This window comes from Ambystoma mexicanum, chromosome 8 (genome assembly GCF_040938575.1).
Source record: "Ambystoma mexicanum isolate Mex_15411 chromosome 8, UKY_AmexF1_1, whole genome shotgun sequence".
Taxonomy (NCBI): Eukaryota; Metazoa; Chordata; class Amphibia; order Caudata; family Ambystomatidae; genus Ambystoma; species Ambystoma mexicanum.
The window spans coordinates 1,086,540,767-1,086,557,637 of NC_090929.1; the positions used below are offsets into that span (position 1 = coordinate 1,086,540,767).

At 46.2% G+C, this 16,871-nt stretch overlaps 1 protein-coding gene across 6 annotated transcripts in view; it reads right to left on the reverse strand.

Moving 5' to 3' along the window:
- PAX7 (paired box 7) overlaps nt 1-15,045 on the reverse strand; it is a 170,683-nt gene extending 155,638 nt beyond the window's left edge. For 3 of the 6 annotated variants that reach the window (XM_069611084.1, XM_069611082.1, XM_069611080.1), the window contains exons 1-3: nt 14,686-14,938; nt 9,911-10,146; nt 6,352-6,478 (exon numbers count right to left, since the gene is read on the reverse strand). In XM_069611084.1, coding sequence (XP_069467185.1) covers nt 6,352-6,478; nt 9,911-10,146; nt 14,686-14,770 — 448 coding nt within the window. In that variant the 5' untranslated portion in view covers nt 14,771-14,938. Of the gene's footprint in view, nt 1-6,351; nt 6,482-9,910; nt 10,147-14,685 lie in introns of all 6 variants that reach the window. The other 3 variants (XM_069611083.1, XM_069611081.1, XM_069611085.1) reach the window with 2 other exon arrangements.
- Between the last annotated feature and the right edge of the window lie 1,826 nt (nt 15,046-16,871).

The window sequence follows — 16,871 nt, forward strand, 5'->3', positions numbered from 1 at the left end:
AGAAAAGAGAGTGAGCCCAACGTTTATTACCTGTGTCTTTCTTAAGCATCATTCCGCCATATAAGAGGCAGGAGATAAAACTGCCTAGAGTGGGTAACTAGTGTCCTCCTGGAGTGGTACTGATGGCTTTAACATATGTTTAATTTATTGAGTCCTAACCTCTGTTAAGATTGTTCAGTACTGGGAAACCACTGCTTGCAGTTGTAGGCCCTGTTGGCACATGCTCTCCAAGTATGAGGTGGCCCAGTCTTCAGTTCACATACAGTATGAGAGATTGTCTACTTCTCTACAGTTTCACAGGCTTTGGCGGGCTGGCAGGCTAACACTCTTCAGTTCCCAACGTTCATGACCCAGCCACAATAATAGTTGAGGTAATACGACCAGGGCTTCCCTGCACTCAAATGATGGATTATCCCCACCTTCTTTATCACCAACCTTACACCCATCAAACAAATGCTGTTGTCAGCCACCAGGCCATATGTCTTCTTTTGGTGCAAGTGCAAAACCCTCAGCCTCCGTATGTAAGCTATGGTTTGACAGTCTGAGAGGTAGCAGGACTCCTAATTTTCACACCCTGAAGGCAAATTGGCTCACTCTGTCGGCTGCTCTTTTGACCAGGTGTCATCTGAATCACTGTCTTCCCTTTCAGCTGAGAGATCAAATGCCAGCTCCCTATCTAGGGATTGAGTAGCTGAAGTGGATAATTACGAGCACCCTCTAATTACGAGCACCCTCTAAAGTCAGGGCAGGCATGTCTTGGCATTTAGCTCTCTGTGGGTTCTACCGGTCAGAAAGTTGCCACCCGCGATGACTCTTTTAATCACTGCTGGCTTTTACATGGTCTCTAGATGGTGTCCAATGCTTTACAGACCACACACCCTTTTTCTCCCAACACAGCTCATCAAGCACAACTGGTTCCTCCAGGCCAGAAATGGCAACTCAAGCTCTTCTCTCACAGGTCTAGTTAACATTGTGATTGAGAGTTTCATAATAGAAGCATCAATCTCCACCTGCTTTCCACGCCTCTCCAACACGTTTTGGCTGTCTTGTTCATCCCTGAGGTCAGATTTGTGGATTCCAATGACCAAATACTGGACAATGGATGTTGAATTGAACCCTAAGCTGGCTTTCTGCGCCCATTCCCACCCCCATAAGAACACTGCTTTGATTCCTGCCATTTCAAAATGGAGCCCCAACTGTTAAATACAATGGTTTTATCACCAAACTTAGTACTCATGAGAGTAGACACAGAAGGTAAATTACCCGTATTTAGAGAAATGTCTAGTCGATGTTTAATTGATAAAAACAAAGAAAAGCGAATCAGACTCAAATTAGTTTTGCAGTTATGGCATCGATATCCAACCCACAGTTCTCTGGGGGACTGCAAGACTTATAGCACAAAAATATAGTTATTTTTGTGGGACAAGACTGGCAAAGGGACCGCTACTTCCAGGTTTTCAGCTCAAAAACCTTGGCTTGACGCTACGGTGGAAGAGGATGCGCTGCCCGGGATGTTTCTGTACATGCCTGGATCAGCAGGATGAAATAACCCCCCAAACCAGTCAGAGGGCTACTCTACTGTTTACAATTTGGGCCCACAAGGCTATACATTCTGTAAGGGAGAGGGCACGATGCAGGCCACACCTGGAGAAAGATGCAGCATCACCAGCTTGGCTGTCTTAAAGAGTTGACCGGAAGGCCACATGCACCATACAAGTGCAGCTAAAGGCCAGAGAGGTAGTGTAGGACCTGCACGATGGACGTCGGGGTTCCCCTCCTGTCTTCTGAGGGTAGGGCAGCCTTTTAAACTGATATAAAACCTCACAAGCCTATTGGATGCATATCCAAGAATGTGCCACACAGCTACCCATCTCCATTTCTCTGGCACTTCATACGTTTCTGTATCTATAGTGGCTTTGTAAATACCCCACTTAGTTTACTTATAACACAAATATATGGTTCACTTTTTCCAGCTGTTTTTGTACATGAATGCACATTCGGATGCTTCTGTAATATGCTTGCTCCATGTTCTTGACTGACAGTGTTCCTTACTTGTATTTTTCTATACTGAAACGGGTCATAGTGAGGACCACTTTATGAAAGCTAAGTAGTGCTAGAGAACTTCTGCCCCCTCTAATGTGTCTTACGTTCTTGTTTTGTGCAGTTTGACCTCTCCATGTATGTATTTTAACCGTTTTTTTTTAAGTTTCTCTTAATCCTTGAAGTTGTGTTTACTCAGTTACTCCTTGCTGCACACATTTTGGCATGTGTGTGCTGTTACCAAATGCTCTTTGGTATTCACATCTGTGGTCTCTATATGTGCACTGTAATTTGTGTAGGCTCTCTGAAATTTCTAAAAAAATGTGTTCTCCCAGTAAATTATGTTTTCGCCTGGGGACCACTCCGGTGGTGAATGTGCGCGGTACAAATACCTTTAACATTAACAGAGTATGCATGTTTATTCAATGTGCGCATCAAGTTCCATGGTGTTGCATGTGTTGTCCCTTTACATGCTGTTCGGTGTGTTTGTGCGTTGTTCCTACATCTTATAGTACACATCTGTTGTAATCCAGTATTTTGTTTAGTATGTTTGTGTGCTGTCCCTGTAGAGTAAATTCTAATGATACTGTTTGCATATATTTTAAAGGGTGTGTGTGCACTCTTCCAATAAAACCGTAGTGTGAATAAGGTGTGAGTGTCGACCCGCTGTATTGAGATTCTGTGCAGTACTGTATTTGCATGTCTTGCAATAATGTGGGTTGTCCCAATATGTTATACGCAGCTGTATTTGTATGCACCCACCCTGTGTATTATTCTGTAGGATGTACCTTTATGTCATTTCGTGTACATTTTATGGAGTTTGCTCGTACTTGCTTCATGTTACCTCGGAGCGCTATGAAGTGTGGGATATATAATGAATATCCAAGATAATGGTACAATAACAGGACTTGTAACTGATGCAACCTACTGCTGTGAATGGCTGAAGCAGAGAATCGAGCACAAGAGTTTAGCTGTTGAGCAGTCATGAGACTAGACGAGCCATTTGTTGTTTTGGAAGGGACCACACCTATTGTGTGTTGTGTGCCTGCTGAAACAATGGTAAAGCCTTAAGTGGCACTTTGTACTAAACCATGAGGCTGATTGTTGGCCTCGTTATCAGTGAGAAGTGTGTGCAAGATACTGCTTCAAGGGGGCAACGAAATCCTTGCCTTAGGCAGAGAAGAAAATGTGGGCATCTTGCTCTCAGGAGCTTGAGCAAGGCAGCTTCCGGTCTTGGGCGTGTGGAGAAGCCAATGCAGAGCGCAGCACACTTTAAATGGAAAGCTTTATCCCCAAAGTTTTTGTGTCTGGTAGGGTGAATTGCGGGTTGCTTTGTGTAGAAGACCTGCAACATGTATGCGGTTGGCAATGTTGAAAGGTTTTTGAGAAACCTACTGGTGTGCAGCTATAGTGGGAATTGTTAACCAAATATGTAGTCTCAAGAAGTGATGGTTCATTTATCGGTTGTGTGTGGAAGTGCTTCAGCCCTGGATAATGTGGTTGATGACCGATCAAATATGAATGAGGTTTACAGAAACATCCTGGGCTGTACCCTTTGGGGTTTTCATAGTGACCTTTTCATATGCCCTGTATCAGAGCTATAGCAATAGAGAAGGTAGGATTTTAAAATAGCAATGATTAAACAAAGCAGGGGTATAGTTTCAAGTTGCAAGCTACTAGTCGGGCATAAAAAGTCACTTGCCCCCTCAATTCTCCACATGCACAGAGCACACCATTTCTAATGTGCCACATGCCAATGATCACTCTCCAGTGGATAGTGGTGAGTGCATATTTTAAGGCCTGACAAGGTAGGAATTGTACGAGGGAGCAATCTCTGTATACATTGAAAGAGGCCCAGTTTGCTTCCATCCCAAGTTACACTTTTTCAGGTAGTTTCCACTAGTAGCTGCTCCCCTCAGCCCCCTCCCCCGACCTCTGTGTACCCCAATATATCTCAACTAGTTTTAGTTGGACCTGTCATAAGTAGACCAACATGTGATAGTATTGTGGGCATCTAGGATGTTGGCTAGTCGGGGCCATGTAAATGCTGAAAATTATCAGCTGGAGCAGTCTTACTGATAAGAAACTCGGCCAACACTGTTGCTCCCTAACAAACAGGCAAATCTGCTCAATAAAAAAGAGTGAGTAAAAACGCACCACAGGGAAAACATAGAAACATAGAAGCACCCCCTGCAACCACCCACACAGCTCCTGGGATATTTTTTAATCAGTAGTACCAGCAGAACAGTGCTACAGAAAGGAACTCTAATACCTTAATGCCTAATATTAAGAGGAACTTTAAGGTAAAATAGTATCTTTTCATGTGCATGACATGCAAAGAAGTATGGATTACAAACATATATCTCTTCCAGAGATAAAATATATTTTACATGTCTAAATAATACCCGAGCCCCTTTAGGAATCAACTTTTTTACTTCCTATAACAATCTTTTTCGTACCAACTAATCCTCCGACTTCAAAATCTTTTCTGGAGCCCTGCTTGTGAGATGCGATCCGTGTGTTAATCCACATAGGATGTTGGTGATTCTAAAGCAAAAGGGGCCGTGGTTGGCTTGGTGGGTGGGATTGGTAAGTGATAAGCATGTTTCGTGCTCATTAGTGTGGAGCACTGTTGAGAGGTTGAGTAGAATTAACACACATACTTTGCCTTGTTGGCCACCATTGAGTAAATGAAATGATATTTTATTTATATCGTGCTCGTACACAAGTGTTTCAGGTATCAAGTAGTAGTTCTTCACAAACGTTGAGCCGTATTGTTCATTTAACAGGGTGATAATCCTAACGGAAAATCTCTTAAGACTATTTCCCTCCATGTAGCTGAACAATTGAGATGTTACCAATGTTTCTAAAGCTTTAGTAATGCAAGAAAGGTATCCTATAAACCTTTTACTTATCAGAGTGTACAACTCTAATATTTGTTATTTCAGATTGGCCCTAATAATGGCTTTGGTTTGCATTAGAGAATAGAAGCCAAGATGTTTCTGATGGCCACTTGGTGACGTGGGGTAAACTCTGAGCTGTGACTTGTAGGGAAGCTGGATAGTGGTTGTGCAGCCGAAGTTGATGGAAAAGGCTGTGATGGAGTTATTGCATGCATGGACGGAGTTTTATGGAAATGGAAGTCGTCCATTTGATTTTGCACATTTCTTTGAAGGGGTGATGGAGGCAGTGATAGTCCTTGGCCCACCAGTTTCGTGTAGATTCTGCAAGTACTTTGATAGACTTCTCAGTCTGCGCATTGCAAGCTCCGTAAGAAACCCTTATTTTTAAATCTCTGAGGCAGGCTAACTTGCAACCTGGGAGATCAATCTGGCTGTTGTGCAGTCATTCTGTGGTGTGTTCAGTCATCAGTTTGAGTTTTCTTTTGAGAATCCATCCAATTTGAATCTACCATTGCGTACAAGAATGTTGGAAAATTGAATATATTTTAATGAGTCGAAACGGGTAGACGAAGGGTGTAAAATGTTCATAGGGAGCAGTGGGGAGGTGGGTTAGGGGGGTGAACCCACTCCTCCGTTTAAAAAGAGGGAAAACAATCACTCGAGAAAAGAAAAACGAAATGAAGGGCAATTATAGTCCATTCTCATTAAAGAGAAATTCGAATTGGTGACATATACTAACCGTTGATAGTTGTGATTAGATCCTCTATTCAGTTACCTGTCCTGTATTTCAGAATGCACCCACTTGTTTCATTTGTGCAACTGGAGATGGAAATAAAAGTTTTGTGGGGCCGCCACAATGTTGAGGGTGGTTGAGACTTTTCTTTTAAAGTGGGACAGGATTTGTATGGCAATAGGTAGTGGGGGAGCAGCTCCTTCCTAGTTGGGAGTAAATGTGTAAAGGGATTTGGGCAGATATTATTGCAGTTTTGTTTGTGTGTTAGTTACACGGTGCACGTGTAACACACGCATACATTATGCAATATTCCCATGTGTTGTTCTTCAGCACTAGTCCTGTATGTAATATAGGCTGTATTTCCTGCATGTTTTCTTCCTTTGGTAAATACTATAGATGGGTTACATATGCCTACTTTTTTTTTCTCCCTAGTACCCCAAAGAGTAGTACGAGAAATGGGCCAATTCCCAGGGATGGCATTATAATTGTGTGTCCCACATTCAATTGGGTGGATGCTCTAGTGCACTCTTAGATGATATGAAGGGTTCTGTGTGCACTATGCCCCTTTCGTCAGTGTAGTGTGCAAACCAGCATTATATCTAATGTACACGCCATCCCCATTTAGTGTGCTCTGTTACTTGTGCAGTGGGCCCCACCCCAGCGTGGGAGGCTCACCTGAGGGCACCGTGCTCCTGTCGCAGTGTCCATCCTTTAGGAGCCTGTCCCTGATCTCCCAGCTGAACATCCCGGGGTTCTCTCTCTTATATTCCTCAATCTTCTTCTCCACGTCAGGAGTGGCCACCTGCTTCAGGGGTCAAAGGGGACAAAGAGAAGAACACTTTAATTTAGAACTACTTGAGCTGCACGAATGAGTAGCTATACAGAAAGCTGAGAAAGACATTGATGGGAGAAGGGAGTGAGGAGGGAGGACGGGGGAGGGAGATGAGAAGATGGGAGTGTGGGAAGGTAGAATGGGGAGTGATATAAGTACATTGGAGTGTTGGAAGGTAGAGTGAGGAGGGAGATAAGTTGTGAGTGCAGGAGCGTAGAAAGTAGATGAGTAAGGCAAGGGTAGTTAGAAGGGCGTTCGGAATGGTGGAAGCGAGAAGGGAGCATGGAAAAAAAATGAAGCTGGGCCTAGTCAAGGATTGAGAAGTGAGTGAGTTAGGAAATGAGGATTTCAGAGTGGAGTGGAAGTGACTGAAGTAAAGCCAGAGCGGGTATCGAGTAAAGAGGTGTAGAAAAGTGGGGGATGAGGTAGGAAATCGGGACGTGAGAGGGACAGTCTTAAAGCAGGGAAAAAACATGTGAGGATGAAAAGTGAGCAATGGGAGAAGGAGAGCATGAGAAGGTCGAGCCTATGGTATCATGAGGGGAGTATGACGGGAGGATGACAAATTGAGAAGTGGGTTGTAGAGAATGTGAAGAATGTAAGGAACTGAGAGGAAGAGGAAGTGAGAATTGAGTGAAGGAAATGGAAAGAACTGGGTAGATTGAGAAGTGGTGCTCTGAAAATCACAGATGGGGAGAGGAGTAGCCTTTAGGTTGCATGTTCACCCCGATCTGTCCTCACGCCACTTGCAGCATGGACGTATGGACACTAATTTATATGATGATAACTATAATAAGCATTAACTTCCCAACAGACTGCCGCCCCATAAAAATCACTGTGCCAGCTCCCTTCTGTGGTGCAGTGACAACCACAATACTACTGTACTAGAACCCAATGGATTACCATGTCACACCCCATGATGTGGTTCCAGGGTCAAAACTGAAATAAAGTACTAGGACCCACTGGGTCATTGGGTCCAGTTAATGGAGTCCAACACCATTCATGCTTTGGACCCCCTACATAATCATGCCAAGCCCTGTACTGTGCTGTAGCCCTTATCGTATTTCTTATGTAGTGGGTACCCTGCACCATTGAGTCCGAAAACCCTGCTCCAGTGTGGGAACCTTTTCTAAATGAAACCCTGTAGTGATGCCCCTCCACCTGCCAAATATCGCAGTCTATCCAGAAGCGAACTGTTGTTGGACAATAAAACATGTTTCTTAGTAATAATTACCTTTTTGTACTATTTCACATACTCAAGTTTGTTATTAGTATTTGCTGCCTTATAGGAATCGTTCCACCTTTGTCACTACATCTGACTTTTTAAAAATGTTTTACATGGGGCTATCGTGCTCCTTTCCGCCAGCAAAGGCTGCTGCCTCCTTTGATGACCTTACTCAATTATTTGAGTTTTGTGTTAAACCTGCCATCACTTTAATTAGTTGTTTCTACCCTCTCTGTTCTTTTTCAAGTTTGCCAATCCTTCAAACTGTGGTGACCAGAATTGAACAGCACTCTTAGGGAACCAAACCAACACGCCTCCGTTTAACTAGAACTGCTCTTTAAAAGGTTTGTGTATTACCTAAAGGCGCCTTTGCTGCTGGATCACTTTGGCTCTCATATCTGTGGTTAAGTATCCTAACCAGATCCCTAGAGCTCTTGTAATACAGCTAGCCATCGGGTGCTCTTCTTGTACCTATGTTTTACAATGTTATGGCGTAGGTGAGATGTTCCATTTATCAGAGTTGAATCTCATAAGGTGGCCTGGCTTTCTGCCATCTCTGCATCTGCTTATACTCACTACAGAAATCTGCACGGGCCAGTGCAGCAGGTAGAAAATAGGCGTGTCCTTTTAGTGGAGGCTATACATTAAAGTCTCATTAGTTTACTTTACTCCATCTCTTTGTAGATTTGTCCTGCAGACACTTTTCTGAAGTCAAGGATTGTGCTTGTATCATTAACATTGAATGGGAAATGTGTACGAGTGGAAAGCTTTATGAAAGTCTGCCACCTCAAGAAGCCTCTTCCTAACAAACTGCCAATTTGTTTGTACTTGTCTCTGTATTCCAAGAGTGATAGACTGGCAGCACACAGGTGTGTATTGATGGCAGAGAAGGGCACCCAGGACTATGCACTGTGCACATTCCCTACCCGCAGCAATACCCCTCCTGCTCATTAGTCTCCATCTCTGTCTTTGCTCTAAGTCCTGAGATTACTTCTCTACACCTTTTCCGTGACTTCTTTGAATTGTTACTGGTTTCAAACACAGTAGGCTAGGCTATGTTTAGTTGCTTTTTAGCAAATGGGCTATTGTTTGGAAATTACACTTTATGCTTGGAGTATAGAGACTCAAGCATATACAGAGTGTTGTTTCCGTTTTTAACTTGTTGCCATCATTAATTGGACCTCGGTGCCTGCGTCACATAGAGCTGCTATGTCAGCATCAAGGGTTCTTTGGTGTCAGCATCACCTGGGCCTTGGCATCGCAGCATCTAGAGGAGCAGTGTCCGCACCACCAGGGGCATCTGTGTCCAGAATATCACCAGGTCTTTCGTGCCAGCATAACTGGAGGCCTCTGTGCACACATAAAACTCGAATTCTGTGTCACCATCCTGGCCCCAAGCATAAGCATCAACCAGGGTTCCTTTGTCAGTTGGGTCTCAGTCTATGCATCATCTACGCCTCAGTGCTAGCATCACCTAAACCCTCAGTGTTAGTATTACTGGAGCACCAGTTTCAGGACCTGGAGCTTGCACTGCATCAGAGGAGGGAAGTGGATTCTAGAGACCTGCATCCACAGCCAGCTCTATTCAGAGCCCACCTAAAACGGGCACCTGTTTTTACTGAATCGCCCACCTAGGATATAATCCATACCCTCTCAACCAGGATTCCGCCATTCTCTGAGGAATGCACTAAAACAGTACCCAGCCTGTTGTCTCTGAGCATTGCCAACTACTGTTGACCCATAGCAGCCTAAAGGCCCCTCCCTGTGGTTGGCATTGGTAGTGAATGTAAACTATATGATGACACCCCAGTACTGAGTAGATATTTATCTGATGACACCCACTGTGTGTTTCTGGGTGATTTACCCAAAGGGTGTGAGTGATGACACGCTATGGTTCCCATGGGGTGTGCATGTGATGACACCCACAGTACCCTGCCATGAGATATGTTTTAGATGACACCCAAATGTGCTCTGCCCAATGAGGGTATGCCTGATGACCCCCAAAGTGCCTATATGATCTGTATCTGATGGCGCTAACTGTGCTCTACATATGGGGTGTTCATCTGATAACACCTTGTTATCTGCCCTTTGGATGGGTACCTGATGACAAGCACTGTACTCAGCCCATGATCTTGAGCCTCCTCTCCCCCCTTCCCCCCCACGCCTTCGTCACTCACCCTGGGCTTGCTGCCTCCGATGGCTCCGGGCCGGATGGACCCCGTCTCCTGGTACCGGCACAGGATCTTGGACACGCAGCCGTGGGACACACGTAGCTGCCGTGAAATCACGCAGGGCCGAATGCCGTGGTGTGCCATCTCCACGATCTTGTGGCGGATGTGGTTGGGCAATGGGCGCCCGTTAATGAACACTCCCCCCAGTTGGTTGACTCTGCCCTGGCCCAGAGGAGTGGACACTGCGAATCATAAAAATGGAAAAACGGGGAACCCACGTTAGCTCCAAACCTTTAATTTTTCACTGCGAAATTCTTCTTTCAAAAGGCAAGGGGGCGAATGAAGGACATACAATACACAAAAGAAGGGCAAGATAAACAGTGAGCTCTTCACGGGCCTTCCCGTGAACAATACCCAGAACCGCCCAACTCCTCTGGCGTAGTTGTGTAACGCAGAAGAGCTATCAACAATACACGAAACATCAAATAGTTGTTTTCGCCTTTAGTAATCTGTCAGTTTACCTACTTTTTCTTACATGATTTAGAACTCGGATTACATTTCGAAAATATGCCCACTAAAATGGTAAAAACTGTTATTAACATCAAGAAACCATTTACGTTATAATTAGCGCTATGAAAATAGTTTTTTTTCTTTGTCCGCTTCGTCGTGTTTTTATTAGTGGAAGTAACATTAATAATATCTCACCTATATTTGCGGATCCACAAATCCCCTGCGTTCTCTTTATCTGGCTCCATTTCCACTGTCCCTAAATTGTGTTATTTGATTGTGTTTGCTAGCGCGCCATTGGCAAAAAAAAGAGTCTCTCTTCCATATCCTATTTTAAATATTTGATTTTGTGCCCATCACACATCAGTGGTCATGAGGCGCCAGTACCTTGTCCATGTGTGGAAATAAACCGCAGCAATGACCATTTCAGTCTTATTTTTTCATTACATTGGATGCCTTTCAGCTGTGAAATAGCCGAGTTATTGTTTGGTATCAGTTTGTATTATTTAGAGTGCAGCTTTTATTCTGTAAGAGGGGTTGCATTTGAATGCCCGTCATTGCCCCTGTTGCGTGGTGGGTTCTGGTGTACTTTAATAGTGTGTTGGTCCCTTAGCCTTCTCCTGTATCGGCACCGCCACCTGTAACTAAGTCTATGGAGGGAGAAGGAGGAGCAAATTATCGGAAAAGTTTCAAAGAGCCCCGGAACAGCCATAACAAATGGAAGTGTGATGTGGCTGTACACATATGTAATTAAACGGGGACGACTTCTCTTTGGCTTCACTGAATGACACAGGCTTAAAACGGACAAGACATATGAACGTGTTGATTAAATCTCGGTGACCATTCATTTGTAAAATAGATGTAGTAACAGACACTGCTTTAAAATGGTGGTAGCCCTCGGGCCTTACTTGCAAATGCCATCCCAAATAGCAGCGAGTTATTGTGCGCTACACCACGGGGGTGGTGGGACAGCGGGCAATTAAACTTCAGGGGGTGGTTTATAACCTTCGCGTTCTAACGCAATTCTGGGTCGCTTTATCTGTCGGATAGCCCCTGTGGGGGTAGTTCACTGCCCGAGGCTACCGGTTAAGCTGGGTGCAGGGTGATCCAGTGTAGGGGCATCTTGACGCCTGTCCTCTTCAGTTCTGAAGTTTTGCACCGTGTTAAATACAATCGCCTTAAAGTACCCGGGCCCGGCCTGCTGGGCCTCAGAAAGGGTCTGGCCTAGGTAGAAATCGAAGGAGCTCTGGCAGACCAGTGCCCTTGAAAGTTCTTTCCGTAAAATAGCCAGATCTCTACATAGATCGGCCCACTTCTCTGCGCAAGAATATGGGGGCTTCCGTCGCAAACGCGTTTTATAATGGCAAAGCCCCATTGGAAAACGCTCTGTGAATCAGTGCAGCATACCCAGTGGTTATGATAACCGCACATGGCCAAGAGAGTAAGGGTTAGTGTGGTGCGGTGGTACTTTATTTGTTGGGGTTGTAGGAGGGCGGGGTGTTTGGGGCACAGTGAAGCGCTATTTGCATCCTGAGCGTGGGGGGAGTTAGGGGGGGGGCAGAGCTTTGTATAATGCACCGGGGAATCGGAGGAAGCGCCATGAGAGTGCCAGCAGCAGCGGGAGCTTGCAGGGCCATTTATGGGTCCTCACGCACGCGGCTGGAGTGGGCTGTGGAGCCCCAGCCCCCGCAAGGTGCTCATTATTCGCAGTCATGCTGTCCAAACATGTCTGTCTCTGTCACTTGCTGCGGGAGCCACTTGAGCAAATCCTCCGGATTGTGGGTTTTTCTGCCTCCGGCTCCTGCACAGCACTTGGGCACGAAATGCATGAAATCTTCACCTTAATAGATGCACAAACTGCTGCCACAGAAGCATGTGCTGTGCGGCTGCAGGCGCAGGGGGATCCGCAAAGTGTTCGGGAGGGGATGCGTGGAAGAGGCGGGCAGATGTAGCGCGTACAGGACATATCCCACTATTATCCTGAATGATAGCTAGGCATAGCCGGCTCTACGTCCACAGGGGAGACCCACGATTCTGCATGGGCACAGCACTCTTCCGTGGCTGGTCTGGACACGAGAGACTAAACTTTACTTAATTGGCACATACTGGCATGGGGGCGATGAGGACTGTGCCGAAGGGTGCAGGTTCGGAAGGTATTAATGGGTTGCTTAGGCGGCGCTTTAACACCCCAGGGTGTACCCTCATCCCCAGACTGGGCCATGTGATGCAGATCCAGGGGGGCGAATAGGTCTTTACTGAGCCTTCAGTGTGTGGCCAAATTACACACTCTGGTACATGCATGCTTTATTGGGTGGGCACACTTTAACGATATGGCCCATCTACAGAGAGGGTTCTGTTTCCAGGATGAACCCTTGTTCCGGACAGAAGCCACGAATTCAGCCTCTAAGCGAAGCGGCTTGTTGCATTAAAAACAATCCATGCCGGTATTTTCTTTACTTCCCTGTATGTTTCGCAACTTTTTTCTTTGCAAATGTTTTGGTCGAATCTCGCTTCCGTTCCCAATTATTGGATTGTCTAAAGTAAAGTATATTCTGTTCTTTTTACCTCCCAATGTCCAGTGATTGTCTGCCCTGTTCGAGGCCAATGAAGCCTTTACCCGCGTGTTTGTATTTCCCAAAATGCTGTCCGTATGCTGATGATGGTCAGGAGCGCCACATTGTTTGACGAGAAGTAGTGTATTTTGACATTTCCCTCCCCAACGAGCACCCGTTATCATTGAAAGGTGTGCCATTCGTTTTGTGTTCTGACAGCACAAAGCCGCCTAGCGCCCATCCGTTTCCAAACAAACAGAATGAAAACTTATTTTCGGATCTTTCGGAGATATTTTAGAATTGGAGACCTATTTGTCAGAACTGCAGCTGCCTCTGAAAGAGATACACGGGACCCCAAAAAGAATGATACTTCCCAACGATCGTGTTATTTACGAAGCCCGTGAAGTAAAGACCTTAACCATCATCACTGTGAAAAAGGATTGACTGCGGGGGACTTCACCGGGCATTCTTGGAGCGCGTATTTACAACCAGAAGACTGGAGGGAAGACTTCAGAAGTTGGACAACTCCCCTTAAACAGACAAGCACCCAGCGTACAAGAACGCCCTAGCCCCCGCTACTGTGGGCAGGGGAACCAGTCAGCAGCGGAGAGGGCCACCCCTGCAAAACCAGTGTAAGGGGTAGCTGGACATTTGGCAAGCCTGTAAACCGGACATAGGTGGCTTCTCTCGTCCAGAATCCACGCGGCTGTACCCCCAAAGAAAATTGGCAAACATTCAAAGTGGATCTACCCCCCCCCACGCAAACACCCCCCAATTACAGAGACTACGCATTTCTCTATGGACTTGTGTAGATGTAGCAAAGTAGGCCCCTTTTTGGAAATGGCACGAGCCGCGACGAGTGCTGTGGGCGGGTGGGGGGGATGGGGCCGCTGATCAATGGTTGCTGGTCCTAGCAGGATGGAGAGGCGGACCACGAGGCTGAAACGCATCCTTTAATAAAAAGAGAGATGGACCAATGGAGGAGTGCACAGGTTTAGGGAAGGGGTATACTGCTCCACTTCATTCATTGTGAGGGCACACATGATGCTAGATTCACAGACCTCTTGCAAAACATGAGCAGTAAAGTTCACATGCATACAACGGTGTTCGTGGAAGTCGGGCAGACACCATAGAGCATTTTAATGTAAGAGTTGGGTGTGCCGCGCTCGGCTTTAAAATTAATATCGGGGCTTAGGGCAGAAAGTGCGGTGGCTATAAGGGGAGGCAGAGCAAAAGTGCAAGAGAAGCTAGTTCCAAATGGAGTCGGGGCAGATGGGAGATTGTGTGGGGGTATGCCATCAACTTCCCTCGGAACCAGGAACATAGAGTGCTTCTGCTCAACAGAAGCCATTTACTGAAGATGCAGAACACCAGGGACGAAGGCTGGGGGTTCTAGCCCGGACCCTGTAGGTGACGGATCGAGGCCTCTGTCTGTACGCATTAGAACTACTACGCAGAATAGGAACACACATGTCTTTTTAAACCAAGAGTTTGCTTAAAGCGGACATTTCATGCATTTACTTTCAGTGCGTTAAGAGGGGCGTCTGGAGCTCGAAACGCTCAACCGCCGCAGACTTTTGCTAATAAAGAAGCGGGGGTCCACCACAGTGCACTTACATGGGATGCTGTTTGGAGGTACATGGGGCATGAAGTTATCAATTGAGCTCTCCTTTGGTTGGGAGGCTCAGAGGTGGTGCTAGAGCCGAGGGTCAGCAGACCTACCTTCTAGTGGGAACCCGGTCCGTGGGTAGTTCTGCCCTGGTCCTGGCCGCATCATTCTGGGGACAGCTCCGGGGAGACAAGCCATTCGCCGGGGGAGATCCAAGGAAGAATCTTCTGGGGCGAAGCCCCCAACGCTGAGCCGTAAAGAAAGGCAAAAGAAGAGTCCCCGCACCAGATGGAAGTCCCCTGGCAGACGCTGGAGAGAAGCCGAGCCCCGGACGTGCAGAGTTCTTGGGAGGAGTTGGGCAGATGTTGGCAGGCAATCCCAAAGGCGCACGGTCCCTTCGCTGCAGGAGGCTCTCTGGTAGTCCTGGGGGCGCGGGGGGAGGACGAATAATGTCAGCTGAAAGCTTTGCAACTTGTTAAAGTGACCAACTTCGGGAAGGAGGGGAGGGCTGCTGGGGGTTGTGAGCTGCTGTGATTGGTTGCAGACTTCTATTCTTTCAGGAGGAGGAAGGAGGCGAAGCTGGGAGCTGAGAACCAATCACACAAGCTCCGCTAGCCCTTAGCACAGTCTGAATCTCGTGCAACAGCCCCCTCCTTCCCCCGCCGTGTCAGTGAGTGACCCTGGTAGAACACTGGGGTAAGCCGTCTCTGTGGCTCGCCACAGCTCTTACAGCGTGGATACAGGGTCTGTCCCAACTATTGGAACATTCGACAGTCATGTGCCCCTCTCTCCCTCCCCCGGACCCCAACTGAGACATGCTGAATTTAGTATTGCGGACTGACTGGAGACGGGACGAGTTGCCCGTAATGCCCCCTTGCCCCCCCAATGCTCTTGTTCCCTATCACAATCCCCGAAAAGAGCTTGAACCCATTACACCACCCTAACCCATTTACTGGAAAAGTTCGTACCCGTGGTGCCCTTTCTAGTACAAAAATATCCAAACTTTCCACTGATGGGTAAGGGCGACGAGGGCTTGATGGGAACACCAAGAACACTTTATTGAAATGTTTTCTTCTTTTTGTTTCCAACAAAAGAAAGTGTAGACAATTGTTGAACACCAAAGGCCTGGGAAACACCATTGAAAAACGTTTTGTAAATCAGGCCCCAAGTAGTAGTTATAACGTGCTCCAACGGAACATATTCCCCCAAATAACTATGCATTTGGCAAATAATGCGGGCTGTGCAAATCGTACATTATACGCGCAGAAGTTGTGCTGTATAGTAACCACTCTACAATATGCTTAGCTAGGCCACCAACAAATGGCAGGGCGCTCGCTGTACGAGACCACTTCAACTACTTGCTTGCATCCCATTCACAACACTGAACGTTTCCTCTGAACAGGAGCCACTATCTAGACTTCACGCACAACCGAGAGAAGCGATGGAGACCCTATAAGACCCGTGTATACACCGGATTATCATCATTGTCAGGGGGGACTTCAAACAATTGCTTTATACTCACTGGCCGACCCTGTTGGGCACACTTCATGTGTTGTTAGTGCCTGTCTTACTCCATTGTTTAAGGATGCTTACTTCAAAATTATTGTGGCTTGTACTGTCCCTCACCCTCCTCCATTGTCATTGTTAGCTGCCTGTGGAGAATCCCGAGGGCACCATAATTTAGGGACACTATTTTCTTTCCTTTCTTTGAGGTTAAATGTTTGCACTTTGAGTGACCTGAAAGCTGTAGAAAATCAACCCATCTACTTAAGAGTTTCCACTCTTTTCTTTGCCCTTTATTGACCTCGGTTGAGGACATAGGCAAGTTTACGTGCCCCCTACCCTCATACATTTACTTTTATTGCAAGTCTCCATGCACTGGCTACCTTGATGCCTAGCTGTACCCAGCAATTTAGAGTCTGCAGGGTTACACTCTGTTCAGAGAGAACAGCTGTAATTTTCATCATGTCTAGAAGTTATATATGTATAGCATTCGGTGTCTCTGCTGAATGCTTATGATGTGATACGATTCTGGAATGCAAGCATTCCAGAATCGTATAAGGAAAAGAAAGCCAGAGAGAGAGGTCACTTCCAACGAAGACCTCAAGTATACTTACTGAATAAACGAGCATTATTCTAAATCTATATCGCATCAACAATCTCGTTAAATGTAACATGTAACAAATGTAACGAGGATAAGCAAACTACTGGAAGGAGGTCCTCGGCGGAGAGAAATGAGGTTGCGTGTTCCTGGTTCAATACGTGACAGAAACTATGGAAGATACCAGGTGATCGAATA